The sequence below is a fragment of the Staurois parvus genome, unplaced genomic scaffold, assembly GCF_062004578.1.
Source record: "Staurois parvus isolate SC_StPar_1 unplaced genomic scaffold, SC_StPar_1.0 ptg000522l, whole genome shotgun sequence".
NCBI classification, from domain to species: Eukaryota; Metazoa; Chordata; class Amphibia; order Anura; family Ranidae; genus Staurois; species Staurois parvus.
Genome location: NW_028318318.1, coordinates 1,033,713 through 1,049,182, shown reverse-complemented (window position 1 = coordinate 1,049,182; position 15,470 = coordinate 1,033,713). Strand labels below are relative to the sequence as shown.

The following is a 15,470-nucleotide window of genomic DNA, read 5'->3' as shown; positions in this document are numbered from 1 at the left end:
TTTGTTCTTTGTCCAAGCACGTGCTTTGAGTAAGAGTGTGTGAAAAGAATGTCTCTGTGTGTGAGTGAATGAAGTGAAGTGTAGTGTATCTGGGAAGCTTCTAACCCATTCTTTGAAAAGCTGCATACTTAAAATGCATGAGAAATTAGGTCCTCCCATTAAGCTTTGTTTCAAATTTGCGGGCTTCTAAACTACTCCCAAAATCACTCCCAGCTTGAATAGAAACATGTGTTCCCATTCAAACCACCAAGTCATTATCATGATTGACATACAGACTATGAAAAAGGTTTCTGAAGTTCTTATATTACATACAACTGTCAAAATCCATGATTTATGACTACAATTTAAACTCTCAGACTCATTATAAGAATTCACAATATGGTATACATTACATGAGTATTTTAAAAGAAAACATGACTTTAAACCTCTACTGATTACCCTTAGCTCAAACACAAATAATTCACATCTGACCACTGAAATGCAAAACCTCACATTCACATCCAATTAAGAGGGAATATATTCTGCCAGCATATATTTCAAAAACTACTAAAGACCGAATTAAAGTTTGGATATTAAAAAATTAATATTACATTCCCCTCTGAAATATGAAATTCATATTAATTTATAACAAGCACACATCATTTATATCACAAACACTCAGGTTTTGATTTAGTAATCTCAAATGTATCATTATTTGTAACTGAGTCAGCATAACCAGAAAGTATTTTCCTCTGAAGTATATCTTGTAATAGATTATCTCCTTTCCTAATTTCACTTCTAATTCGCTTATAGAAACTGTTCATTTTACACATCAAACATAATTGAAATATAATACATAATATGATAATAATAAAAATAATTATTACAGGATGTAATAAAATATTTCCTGCTGCAGATGCAATTGAAGTTTTTCCCAACATTGATACAGTACGTTTAAATTTTGACCACCAAGAATGACCTGAAAATTCAGACCATTCATGTTCTATATCTTTTAAACTCCCTTGTTCATGTTTAAATAATATTTCTGCTTTTTGGAGTTCATCTGATAAAGCTATCAGTAAACCTTCATCTTTTTGAATAACATTTGCCCAATCTCTCCATGGGAATTCATCCACTTGAGATATATTGTACTGTATGGGAAGAGCACTTATATTTTTCACAAGCATGTTTGTTAAATTCATTCTCATCCCATTAACACTTATTGCTGAAATATCTCCTTCTATACAGAACAAACCTCGACTTAAATTTTCTGTATGTGTACAAGAAGAGAAGAAGGATTGAACCCTTTCTGAGTCAGACATAACTTGAAAACAAACTTTCTTTTTATCTACAATTGAGATTAACTCAGAAGTGGTTTTAACCTTTTCTATCCTTGCTGAACATAGAGTATGGTTATGGTAACAAGAATGAAATATACCTTTGTCTTGATTAGGTAGACAAATCACTTTAGACTGAAATTGTAAACATGAAGACAGATCTAATTGTTCTAACTCAAAATTATTATCAGTAAATGCAAAATCTGTATATTGCAGATGATAATATAGTAACTGTGTGTTGCTAACTGGTAATCCCAAGACAGTGATTGGAACCAACATTTGTTCTTTTCCTGCTACAGGAATCATTGAAGAACTATAGCATATGTTCTGATAACATCCAATCCACTTATTTACCCACAGATCAGTATGGTTTATGGCATATACATACTCTCTTGGTAAATTTTGTACAATACCTATAGGAGTTATTCCACTTTGAAAAGCTTGAGCTATTATTTTAAAATTTGTGGAATATTCCATCTGAATTTCTAAACATGCTCTGGCTATATGGGAATGCTGTTCACTTGACATTAAATTAAGAGTAATATTCTCTAAGTGTAATATAGATGGACCCATAATATTGGCTGTTTTAATCACCATATTTTCCAATATTTGATTCAAGTTTCTTTGTACTTTAATACTATTGCTTCCCACTAAACCGGCTGTCTCGAGATCAGACTTTAATGTACTAATGTTTATGCTATTTGTAATACTACCAATAGTACCTATTCCTCCTAAAATACCTTCAACTATACCTCGTTTATTCCTGTGAGGATTCCTAATATCAGTACCAAACCATCTTTCAATACCTAATTCCATGTTAACCAGATGTTCTTTACATTGTGGAAACCTTGTTGAGATTTTCCATTCTGAAATGTTAAAGTTCCACACTATAATAACAAACTTTCCTTCTCTCAACAGAAGTCTGGTTTGGAAATGGTTAATTTGGAAGGGACTGGCTGGAATAAATTTCTTATCCGTACACTGCGTTCTTTTAGGGGATAGTACAATTACATTTGTATTTACACATTTCTTTGGATAATTTTCTATTGATATGCAGCATTCATATATACCTGTATCATTAATAGATATAGTGTTTTGATGATACACAAAGTTATCATTATCCCAGTTCAAATTACCAAAAATACTTTTATGGATAACATCAGTTTTATCATGAAGAAAACTTCCCAAAAATTCACCATTCCTTTTCCAAGTTAATAATGAATTTTGAGGTAGGTGTATTTGTATACTACACATCAAATTCAGATTATCCTTTCCTTCTACAAGTCTTAATGATTGAGGAGATATTTTTATCTCTGGGACAATCAAATCTACCACAGTAACAATTACTTTGACTTTAGTTTGAACCAAAGCTCTTGTCACTTGGAAATCCCATATTTTCACTATGTCCTCTTTTTCATTACCATTTATATTCAAATGTTCAGGATCAAGAAAGTGTGAATAACTTTGTAATTGATACCAAATATCTGTTTTAGAACTTCCTATATTTCCAGTATTTAACATGTCTATGGAAATATCTCCTGACCAAATAGTAGGTTCATTTCCCTTTAAAACTATTAACCAGTATCCCATATCGGATAAATTACATTCAAAGTTACTAGTTTCGTTATTGATCCTATAAGATCCTTGCATTTTAACAAATTTTGATTTAGACTCTATTTTAGCTCTAACTTCAATATCATTATTATGAACGAAATACAATTCCGAACAACAAGTTCTACCATAACCTATGCACATATATCCTAGCAAGTCTTCAGCTGTATTAATGTTACTGTCTTTAGGAAAAAATCTTTTGTTCCTAATAAGTGTAGTGTCTTTCTTATGTAGGGCTTCAGTCTTGTTAACTTCTGCATTGCTGGAAAAGTTTATGTTGTAGATTACTAATATTGTCATTGTCACTAAGAAAAAGATCAATCCTGTAATAAGTCTTTTCTTTCTACTGCTTTGATTTTCCTTATGTTCTTTTGTTGTAATGTTTATTTTTCTTTGGAATCTGCGATGCTTTGTTTCTTCCGGATTATTGAAATCCATGTCTGCAAAAGAAATACAGTATCATTATCTCGGTATAAACAATTTGCATTGGTCACTGTGCACCCACATTGTTTGTTGTCTGCGCGCATTTTTTACTGAATTAAGAGGTCTTTGCACTTGTACCATTACTCCTTGAACATCCAAAATATCAAATGGACCTTCCCAGTTGCTTTGCCATGGTCCAGTTTTTCTGAAAGTTTTTACCATTACTTGTCCTCCTTTTTCGAACTTAGAAGAATGTGGAGGAACCATTTTTTGCATGCGAGTAGCTGCATGTGGTACAATAGTGTTCAGATTGTCTTGCAACATCTGTAACCACTTTGTTTTTTCTATTGCCTCTTTTTGCTGCGTTGACAAGAACGGTTCATGGGGAAAAACAATACGCATTTTCCTTCCTGTCATTAACTCAAAAGGAGAATACTGTGTTGCAGAAGATGTTGTACTTCTGACACTCATCAGAACCAATGGTACAGCATCAACCCAAGTATTTCCTCTGTCTAATAACATTTTTGCAATCCTTGATTTAACAGTCCTATTCATTCTTTCCACAATACCTGCAGATTGTGGATGATAGGGCACATGAAATCTCTGTTGTATACCCAAGATTTTACACATTGCCTGCATTATTTTACCTGTGAAGTGGGTTCCTCTGTCACTACTGAGGTTTGTTGGTATACCCCAGACTGGAAAAACATGATTAATTAGCATTTTAGCAGTTGTTAATGCATCATCTTTGCGAACAGGCAAGATTTCAATCCATTTCGAGAAAACATCAACTACAACTAAAGCATACCTGTACCCATTTTTACCTGTAGGTAACGGTCCTATATAGTCTAGTTGTAATGTGGACCATGGTCCATCTGCTGGAGGAGTTCTTTGTAATGGAGGTTTTTGACCCTTTGGTCGAGGATTCACTTGAGCACAGATTAGACAAGATTGAACTACACTGTCTACTGTTTCTTCCATTTTGTCCCAGTAAAATTTTTCCTTGAGTATTTCAAGCAATCTTTGTTTACCTATGTGACCTAGGCTTTCGTGATTGTATTTTGTAAATTCTACCTGTAGATGCTGCGGTATAACAGGACGCAGAAACCCGTTTAAGTCATGATACAAAATTCCATATTCACATATAAAGGGAAATTTTGGATCAACCTGAGAAGCAGAAAGAGATGGATCCCTTTTCTGTTCTTCTGCAAAGGAGGGAATCTGTGTGTCTGTCTTCCTAACAACATTAACTGAGACTGGTTCAGACTGCATAACTGGTACTCCATGTAAAGCTGCTTCCTTTGCTAAGAGATCAGCTGTTCTATTGCCTACACTCATCTCATCATTGTCCTTCCTATGAGATGGAATTTTTACAATTGCATAGGCAAAAGGATTTTCCTCTGCTAGCTTAAAAATTGATTCAAGTGTCTCTTTGTGCACTAGGACTTTGTTAGATGCATCTACAAAACCTCTACGTTTCCAAATTGGTAAATAATCTGTCAGGGAACGTACAACATATGAACTGTCACTGTAGATCACTAATGGACTTCTGTTCTCTTCCTTGTCTAATGTCAACACAGTTTTTACTGCTTCAAGTTCTGCCCTTTGAGCTGAAAAATGTCCTGGCAATTTGTGCTGTATGGAATAATTATGCTCTGGATACCAAATTGAATATCCACTGTAATAATTACCTGACATACAGTATCTAGAGCCATCAACAAATACAGGTTCATCAATTTTCTCTGCCTCTCTACGGAAAAGAGGAGAGGAAGTTTCTTGGACTTCACATAGACATTCATGTTCTAACCCGTTGTATTCCATCAACTGAGGTAGGACATACTTGGCATTATGTTCAACCTGTATTTGCTTAGGTGATAGAGCCAACAACCATTGAGAAAATCATTGGTTGGAAACTCCTGGGACATTTTTCTCAAAAAGAAACTTCAATGTGCTATGTGGAGTTTGTAGAATAATTTTGTTGAATCCTACAATATGCTCTGTTGCTTTTACTGCATAATGTACTCCCACAAGTTGTCTGACACAATCATCAAAACCTCTCTCTACTGGGGTAAGAAGCCGTGAGAAGTATCCAAGACTTCTCCAGACTCCTCCCTGTTTCTGAATCAAGACAGCTGAGATTGCAGTTTCTGAAGCATGCACTTGCAAAGCAAATGGTGCTTGCTTATCAACAGTAGCCAAAGCTGGAGCTGTTTGCAAATCATTTTTCAACATCTCAAAAGCTTTTTGCTGTATTTCTGTCCAGGGACCAAATACATTTTCCTCATTGTACTTCAACAAATCATACAATGGTTTGGCTTTTTCTGCAAATGATTCGATAAAATCTCTAGAGAAATTTACCAAACCCAAAAACTGTCTCAGTGCTTTGAATGTTGTTGGTACAGGAAGTGACGCAATAGACTCAATTCTTTCCTGTAAAGGCTGTCTCTTTCCTGGACCAATCAAAACTCCAAGAAATTTTACTTCATTTTTCATGAGCTGAACTTTGCGTGTATTCAGCTTGAGACCTTCATCTTGCAGAAGTGTAAACAATTCTGCTAAGAGAGTCCTGTGTTCTGTGTCAGAATTCGTCATAAGCAAGATATCATCTACATATTGAATTAAACAATCAGGTCTAGAAAATTTAGACAAAACATTTGCTAATGCCTGATGTAATATATACTTAGCAGCATGATATCCTTTTGGAAGACGTTTGAGACAATATTGCACATTTCTGTGAACAAATGAAAACTTGTATTGGCAACTCTCAGCCAATTTAATACTAAAAAATCCATTTGCAATGTCATGAACAGAGAACACTTTTGCATTAGCATTTATTTGTGACATGATGTCTGGAGTTTCTGCCACAATGGGTGTACAACTTGGAGTGTATTTGTTTAGCATTCTTAGATCTATCAATAATCTATATGCACTAGGGTCATCACGCTTTGCCACTACCCACAAAGGATTATTAGTAACTGAATTAGCTTTCCTGATGATACCCTGTTCCAAAAATTCTTGTATGATTACTGATACAGGTTCATCAGATTCTGGCGGCAACTTGTATTGTTTTAATGGGGGATGGTCTTTGCCTTGAATATTAACTTCAATATTTTTGAACAGTCCAGCTTCATTTTTACCTTGACTCCACAGTTTTTTGTGTAGTTGTACTAACTGTTTCAATTCCAAATTATCTCCAGTATCTGGCCATTTATAGTCAGCATCAATTGCTTCTGTCAAACAGATGCTACCGACTTCACAATAATCTGCTGGGTCAATTACCATAGGCTTACGATTAGCAGAGCCAGAGCCTTGCCAAACAATGCCATTGGCTAAATCAAGTATCCACCCTCTTTGAGACAAAACATCAGCACCAATGATGTTCTCTGATCCTTGACAATACCAAAAGTCTATCTCCATTTGCGAACATCCTGGTATTTCAAAAGACACATTTTTACATTTTTTAGCTTGAACATCACCTTTTCCATTGAAACCTACAACTGTGCATACTGTTGCATTAGATGGAATTGGTATTTTCATGCCTAAAACACTTATTTGAGCTCCTGAATCCAATAAAATTGAAGATTTCTGTCCATTAATTTTAGCTTTTACATAAGGGCGGCCACACTTATCCAAGAAAATTGGAGCTACATATTCCAGACAATGGAGTTCAACTTCCTTTTCTTTTGCTAGTCATGGTGAAGGTAATAGTGGCTGTCTTGAAGTATTGGATGAATGTGAGTTGTTCACATTTCCTCCATTACTAATTGACATTTCACTAATCTCTAATCTGATCAGAGGAGCATAGGGTGAAGATGACTTAACTTCCTGTGAACGAATTGGAGCTGACGGTTCAGGAGAAATAAGTCCATTTTCTTTACCCAAATTTCTCATCTGAATGTCTTTCAAAAACTTCCTACACTGCCATTTCAAATGCCCTGGTTTTGCACAATAGTAACAAGTGAGTGGTCTTTGATTCCCTTGTCTTACTCTGTCATTCCTGCGGGGGGCAGCATTTCCTGTCTTGAATTTATCCTGACTGTTAGTCTTAGGATAATTATTCTCAATTAAAGCAATTTTTGGTCTTACATTATTTAGCTTTAATTGTCTCCTAATTTTGTCAATAATATAGGCAGCGTCATCCAAATTATCCTTTTCATTAGCAATCAATAAAGATGGTGGATCAAGGTACTTAAATTTTTTTACAAAATCCTTGACCATAGCAGGGGTCTCATCTTGTAAATTAAAAATCATCTTGTATGCCTTCGAAAATTTGATCCTAAAGTCAAATGGATCATCATGAATAGTAGCTCTTAAGGAGTCTAAAATTTCCAAACTAGGTGTCTCCTCTCCTGTTGTGAACAGTAATAACTGTCGTAGTCTATCAGTAGCATTGCTATGAATTTCCATATCATCCTCATCCATGAAAGGAGTCTTGACTAACCTACGAGCCATAAAACTGGGGATCCACAACCCAAAAATGCGATTTCTTTGCTCATCAGTTAATTGAAGCCTATCACAAAAATTCTCAAAAACATCGGAATTATGGAAAGAATTTTCTCTCATGTTATATGCTGGTATATCCTTCAATATTTTCATTAACTGATCCTGAATCTGTAACTTCAACTTAGATGCTCTAGCAAGTAATTTCTCTCTCTGTACATTAGTCTCACTGCCTTCCCCATCCCTGGGTGAGTCTGGGATAAATGAGGCTAGGGCAGTTTCTGATTGCTTCTTCTTAGATACCACAGCTATTTGCTTATTTTTTAATATTGCAACATTTTGAGATTCAATTTCTTGCTCAAGATGTTCAATATAGGTACAAAAAGTTTCACAGTTTGCACAATTGGATTCAACAGTATCCTGCATGTCTGTACTCTGTAAGACATTTTTGCTATCTGTCTTAACAACACAAACCACATTTTTCTCTGGCAATTCAAACACCATAGAATTGAAAACTCTAACTAGCTTCACAATGTTACGCAATTTTCTTTTCATCTTATTAAACGTAAATCTAGAGCTATCAATATCAACATTAGCCTGCATACATTGATCATACATAGCTTTCCATAAACCAGTATCAGAAGCATGGCTAGCTAAACCTTGAAATTCCAATTTACTTTCATTAGCTAATTTATCAATAAATTCCATTTTTCTACTCACCGAATGTAGTAAATTTCCTCTTTTGTCCTGGCTCAGGGACTTTTCTGGTCACCACTTGAATCCTCAGATCTCCACAACCAACGTTTTCCGTTCCAGGTTCTGCAATCTTTCCGAAGCTTAATCAATAGAAATAGTTCATCTCAATCCCCTCTGAAGAAGCGAGGATAAATTGAAAAAACGTGGAAAAATCGAATGGCTGGCACTTGCCAATAATGTTAGATTTCCAGAGTTATGAAAAAAACTCTATTAATATTTCTAGGTTCTTGTAGATGGTTGTGGGAAGAAATCCTTATGAAAACCAGGTCAGTATGAGCAGTGTGACTTTATTTGATCACACACCAAAAATACAAAGTCAATAAAAAACAGTAAATTCAGAAATATGTAGCTTAAAATGAAATAAAAATAAAGAATAAATTGCCTTGGATATTAGGAATAATGTAGTTCCTTTGCATAGCTTAGATAGAAGTTTTCTTGGCCTAGTTTAAGAAATGACCATGTGCTATTCTTTTGTTCTTTGTCCAAGCACGTGCTTTGAGTAAGAGTGTGTGAAAAGAATGTCTCTGTGTGTGAGTGAATGAAGTGAAGTGTAGTGTATCTGGGAAGCTTCTGACCCATTCTTTGAAAAGCTGCATACTTAAAATGCATGAGAAATTAGGTCCTCCCATTAAGCTTTGTTTCAAATTTGCGGGCTTCTAAACTACTCCCAAAATCACTCCCAGCTTGAATAGAAACATGTGTTCCCATTCAAACCACCAAGTCATTATCATGATTGACATACAGACTATGAAAAAGGTTTCTGAAGTTCTTATATTACATACAACTGTCAAAATCCATGATTTATGACTACAATTTAAACTCTCAGACTCATTATAAGAATTCACAATATGGTATACATTACATGAGTATTTTAAAAGAAAACATGACTTTAAACCTCTACTGATTACCCTTAGCTCAAACACAAATAATTCACATCTGACCACTGAAATGCAAAACCTCACATTCACATCCAATTAAGAGGGAATATATTCTGCCAGCATATATTTCAAAAACTACTAAAGACCGAATTAAAGTTTGGATATTAAAAAATTAATATTACAGTACCTGTAATAAATAAATAAACACGTGCCCTGTAGGCAAGTGGTTAAAGGACATTGAAGTAGAAATTAAGGGCATGAAGGCATGTATGCAGGAATTCTTTAGAGATACAACAGAGTATCGACAAAATAAACTTGACTTACTCAGACAGTGGCTTAACAAGTGTTCTGGTGCTAATGCACTGCCTGATTTTGCATCTCCCTTTGCTGCTGCCTTTTCGTGATTTAAAACTACAGCCACCAGTTTTTTGTCTAACGTTTTTTTTTTATATGTGCCTCTTGTACTGCACTGCAAGAAAGTGTAACAGATGGTGACTTGATTTTTTTTCCCACAGCAGAGAGAGGTTAGAACATCTTAGTTTTTCTTGCTGTCTGTGCCCTGTTAGGCAGATTCACTCTCTCTATTTTTACTGTTTGTCCTTATCAGTGAGAGTGAAAGGACTATAAAAACCCACATTTTGTCTTGTCATTCAAACAATAATATAGGGTGAATCAGACAGAAGTTCTAACACTCCATTACTGTATCCAAAATTAAAAGAAAAACAGTTTTGCCCTTACTTACACTTTCATGTCCTTTTGGATGTTCTATTTGGCAAAGTAATTGCTATATCTTGGCACATGTGAGATTTTTGAATATGGAGAATAGGCGTTCGGGTGCTGTTTACTAACACTGACGCCCAGAGAATCAGGTGCAGCTGGTTCTACTAACTAATCAGCTTCTAAATTCAGCTTGCTCTATGAAGCTTGGACAATAACATTTAGTACCTGATTGGTTACTGCTCCCAGTTGCACCAGATCATATCTGCTCTAGTTTTAGTATATCTCCACCATTGCCGTTCTAGACAATGTTGAGCCTAGTTCTTTGAGCCTAAACATCTCCTCATCATTAAGATGATGAGATGTTTAGCAGTGTCTATTAAAGTGGGATGGGATTTCTAAGTTTCTTTGGCATATACCTCAAGACTGTAAATATAGTGAATTTGCAAAGTTCTGGTCTACCACTGGTTGCTTGACCTAATAATAATCTTGCTGGATGACATATTTGTTTTATTTTGTTACTTAGTACTTTTAAAGAATGTTTTGGTAAGCAAACATACAAGAATGCTTTTGTGTGGTGTTATTTTTCGCCTAAGATACATCTAAACATCTTAGTGTAAAATTAACGTATTGCCAGTACATGTGACATATGTTCAACCAAGGGTTTAGAGCTTTTCCGGAAACTGTGGAAACAAAAAGCTTGTGCTGAAATGAGAGGGTTACAGACAGCTTGATACGGGGCCACTTCCTGTGTTCCTTTGTAATACCCACAACCTTTTCACCAAAAGCAGAGTAAACTACATGGTAAGATTTACAGAGTAAGAGTTGATGCAATGCTTAAAAAATAGGCTTGTATGAAGCGCTGTCAGACTACATGGCCACTCTCATCATGACAGGATCGAGGGATTGGTGGAATAGGGTCCTCATCAGTGTCTTGAACCTCAAGATCCAGAAGCAATCCTGCACAATGAGCTAAGTCCTGAAATACACAGCAGGCCAAAAACATGTTGCCAACTTTTTCTGGAGTATAGCACAGAAAAGCACCAGTGAGATACAGTGGAACCAGCCTTTAAGGACCCCAAAGGTACGCTCAATGACATGTCTTATCTTAGTAATTGCTGCATTGTAGTGAGATTCTGCAGGTGTTGAGCACCTCAAGATTGATGTTAGCAGCCATACCAGACAAGGATATCCAGAATCACCTAAACTACAGTTTGAAAATGCCATTTTTTTTAACAATAGTACTGTATATCATGATGAATGGGTAATAACAGGAACATCTCGTCCCTACATTTTGTATTTAATGGCTAAACATAATTGTTATGTGAAGATCTTAGACTATATGTAAAGTGGCTTAGGTCGATCTGGTGTAGTTATTTCTCTAACAGCCATCGCTAGCTCTTAGATGAGCCAAGGCAAACAATCTGATATATACTTTGTCTGCAAGGTGTGAGGAGTGAACGAAGCTGGAATTGATGTTTAAATTCTAATCCTGCAGGACGTTTGGGTTTGCTTAATGTGATACTGTGCTTTATTACTTTGTTGAACCTCTTAGAGTTTTTATTTTTTCTTTATGTACATGTACTGTCATTCATGTTGTGCTTGCACTCTTTATATTCTGACCTCGATACAATCAGAATATTTACTCACCTTAAACTGTGTGTTTATTTTATGGTTCAAAGCCAGGGAGTCCTCCTGGTCAAAGTTTCATGGTGGTGTCAGCAGGGGCTGTACTTCCAAGGCCAGCTCGGAACAGGCAGGGGACCCGAAAATACTCAGCATCCCTAAAGAGGGTAGTGATACAGTATATAGGATGGGTGCTATGATTCATCTATATTTGAGTTGTGGTCCCTTTAAGGGGGATGCTTTTGATGTGCTCAGGGGTTCTCAGTCAAGCAGGTTGAGAAGTTCTTTTCAAACTGATAATTTTCAATTTGGGATCCAGAATTTTCGAGGTTCAGAGAGATATTTGGGTGGGAAAGAACCTTCACCCCTGATTATGGGGACTCTGGACCCAAAAGAGTTAAGCTTTACTCCAGAAAACTCCTAGTTCAGAGGTTGAGTAGTAGGTGTTTGGAGATGAGACACTCATCTAGGTGCTGCATGCCTGTTGGAAGCTGCTAAAATGACTGAATATGGACTACAGAAGAACTGTTCAGGAATCCTATAGATTGCAGGACTTTGAGTAGCCAGGTAATTGGCTAAGAAATGGAGAGTGAGAGAAAATCTCTCTGCAGCTGCTCTCCATAGTTGCTGGTCTGCAAAGCTAAACTTGTTAACAGCTATATAAGCAAGAGGAAGGAGCTGCTGAGCAAGAAGAGTTCAATAGACTGAGTCAGTCAGCACTACATTGTGGGAACTGTAGTTCACAGGAGAGAAACCTTACTACAATCAAATGTTTTTGAACTGTAATTGCCAGAGGTAGATTACCAGGAGGAATGGAAAGAGCTGCATCTTCTCAAGCTTTACAGGACACAACTTCCTCTTGCCATGAGGAAAATGGAAAGTGCACATCACTATCCTGTGTGCACCATTACTGCTACATACTGTATCTGTGGCCTGAGCTGGCTCTGGGTGCTGAGTGCAGACAGAGTCACCTGGGTGCAAAGCATAAGAGTGGACTAATCTCTGTGTGTGATAATATGTTGAGCTACAATTTTGTTGAGACTGGGGAGCTACAATATTGCTGGGACTGGGGAGCTGCAATATTGCTGGGACTGGTGAGCTGCTGCTAGAGAAAGAGACTTAGCCCTTTAGGAACTGGCCGTACAGCCTTCTAGTAGCCTTATTGCTACCTGAAGGCTTGACTGGGACCATTCTTATGTACACCAACAGTGTAACTGGGCCCCAACACTAGCTGGGTGAAAAGTTAGGACTAGTCTCTTTACACCTGTTACAAAGAGACCTTCACCTATTGCTTATGCTACAAGGTACCTCTCAGAGAACATTGCACCATACCCTAGCCATTCTCTTAGCATGCACTCTAGATCAGTTATAGTACTATTATTTATATTGCAGTTAATGCTTATATGCACTGTTTATTGCTTAATTTGTTGATTCATGAGTTAATCCCAGTCTAGCGCTACAAACTACTTGTCAGAGCCTGGGTCTGAACCTGGGCCTTCTGCGGTGAGTGGCAATGTTTCTTCTTGCTGAGCCACCTGGAATGCTGGACAGGTCCCTTGACAATTATTTGGATGATCCTACCTTGACCTTGTTTGTCATGAACCTTGAACCCCTTGCTCCTCCCATGAACTTCCTGATATAAGCCATGACTCTGCACTTCCTGTTTGCCAGATTATTGTGCTCTTCAGCCAGTATCTTGCTCCTTGCCTTCTCTGCTGTTATCCATATTTTGCTACCACTCGTTATTTACCCTTGGCTTGTTCTCAACTACGCTTCTTCCTGATCCCAACCTGCGACTGCTGATTACCGACCTTGGCTTGTTTACTGACCACACTTCCGTTTGATCCTTAGCTGCTTAATACACTTCTGGACCTCCGCTTGCTCACCCCCTGGTGGGGTGATCCTGAGGACCGCAACCTGGTGCTAACACGCAGCAAAATCCATCTCCACCATCAGGGGCTCTAGTGAACACCGGTTGGTACTTAGACTCTGCACCTCGGGTGAGCCCACTGCTCCGCCACAGAGACCTGCCTGTGTACCTATCCTGTTGGTTTCAGGTGAGCCTTTCCACTGCTATAGCAACTGGTCTTTGAGCCTGACCCTTAATCGTGACAGAATAATCTGGCTGCTATAGCAAATGTTGTGGCTCCTCTAAGGCAGCAAATTGCTGAGCTGCAAGAATTCAGGGTTACCCATCAAGAAAAAGTTGCCAAACTGGAAAGTATTGTGGATAGGCAACAGGGAGAGATTCATACTCTGCAGAGACAACTGCTGGTCCAAGATGATACTAACTCACATATACCCCAGCCCCAACCATCTAAGTTTAATGGAGACCGCCGCTATTACAGGGGTTTCCTTAATCAATGTAGTATACATTTCCAAATGCACCCTGCTGCAATTCCTTCAGAGAAAAAGAAGGTAATGTTTATTATTGGACTTCTGACTGGGGAAGCTCTAGCTTGGGCCTCTCCTTATATAGAACAAGACAGTGGCACTCTGAATAATTTTGAGACCTTTTTGACCACTATGAATCATGTTTTTGATGATCCCAACCATTGTGCTACTGCCGAAGCAAAGTTGCATAGTTTGCGGCAGGGTAAACTTTCTGTCGCTGAATACACAACCGAATTCAGATGTTGGATCGCAGATACCACTTGGAACCCTGCAGCACAAAAAAGTCAGTTCCTCCAAGGGCTTTCTGAACAGTTTGGTGGTTTATGTAATAATTTATTCTAATTATGTAGGGTGGTGTCCTTTCCCTTAAACAAAATATTGCAGTGCCTCCAGCCATTAAAATACGGCAAATATTTAATGAACCAATAATTTGGACACCTTAATAATTTGATCACTACTTAATAATATACCTTGAGTTCTTTTAGCCAGTATGATTTCGTACCATATACACAAAAATTGCCTTTTTAATAAATAAATAAATACATTTATTTATGTACAAAATTTATATATATATTAATACAAATGCAAAACACTGGTGATAAATGGATACTTGTACATACAATCAAAAATAAAATATACTAATTCTATATACCAAACAACAGATATAGATAATAGTAAAGATTAAAAATTAAATTTTGTTATAAATGGTAATCTTATAGTGCTTCAGAGATTATTTCTCACATTACGTGGCCATAGAAATGTAAGAAAATATTCTCTGATCAATTGCACTATAACCAACTACAAATTAATTAATTATGCAATATCTATAATTTCAATCTTAAATCAAATAATTTTTAGCAATAATTATATATATCTTAATATATCTAAACACCCAACACAACGGCTATCAGTCTATGAAAAATAGGAAATATAAGATACAATATAAACTCTTAGCAGTCTCACCACTCCCCAGAACCTTGAGTTTGAGGGTTCCCCCAGTGGGATGTAGTGGGGCCCTCAAATGGTCCTCAAGACAAGATGGCAGCTGGAACTCCTTCAGCAAAATGGCCGCAGGGAGCAAGTGAGAGATAGTGCAGTTGGTTGTAATGTTTAGGAAAAGTGTAGGAGCATAGAGGTTCAGAGGTTTAGAAGTTTAGAAGTTTAGCAGTTTTAGCAGAAGTTTTAGAAGTTTGAGAAGTAGTATTAGAAGATCTTTAAGTTCTTCAGATGGGATAGGTTTCGGTTTCTTCAGATTCTCCTTCCTTTTGTCGATTGGTTTTTCTTTAGCTTTTCTTTTTTTTTCAGCATG

At 36.9% G+C, this 15,470-nt stretch overlaps 1 protein-coding gene across 1 annotated transcript; it reads right to left on the bottom strand.

Annotated features, from left to right (window-relative positions):
- Nucleotides 1-283: 283 nt before the first annotated feature.
- Nucleotides 284-8,712, bottom strand: LOC149451758 (uncharacterized). Its single transcript, XM_089690209.1, has 2 exons — nucleotides 8,511-8,712; nucleotides 284-3,367 (listed from the first exon to the last, which is right to left on the bottom strand). Exon 2 carries the CDS (start codon nucleotides 3,363-3,365, stop codon nucleotides 648-650), a length of 2,718 nt encoding a protein of 905 aa, XP_089546335.1. The 5' UTR covers nucleotides 3,366-3,367; nucleotides 8,511-8,712; the 3' UTR covers nucleotides 284-647.
- Between the last annotated feature and the right edge of the window lie 6,758 nt (nucleotides 8,713-15,470).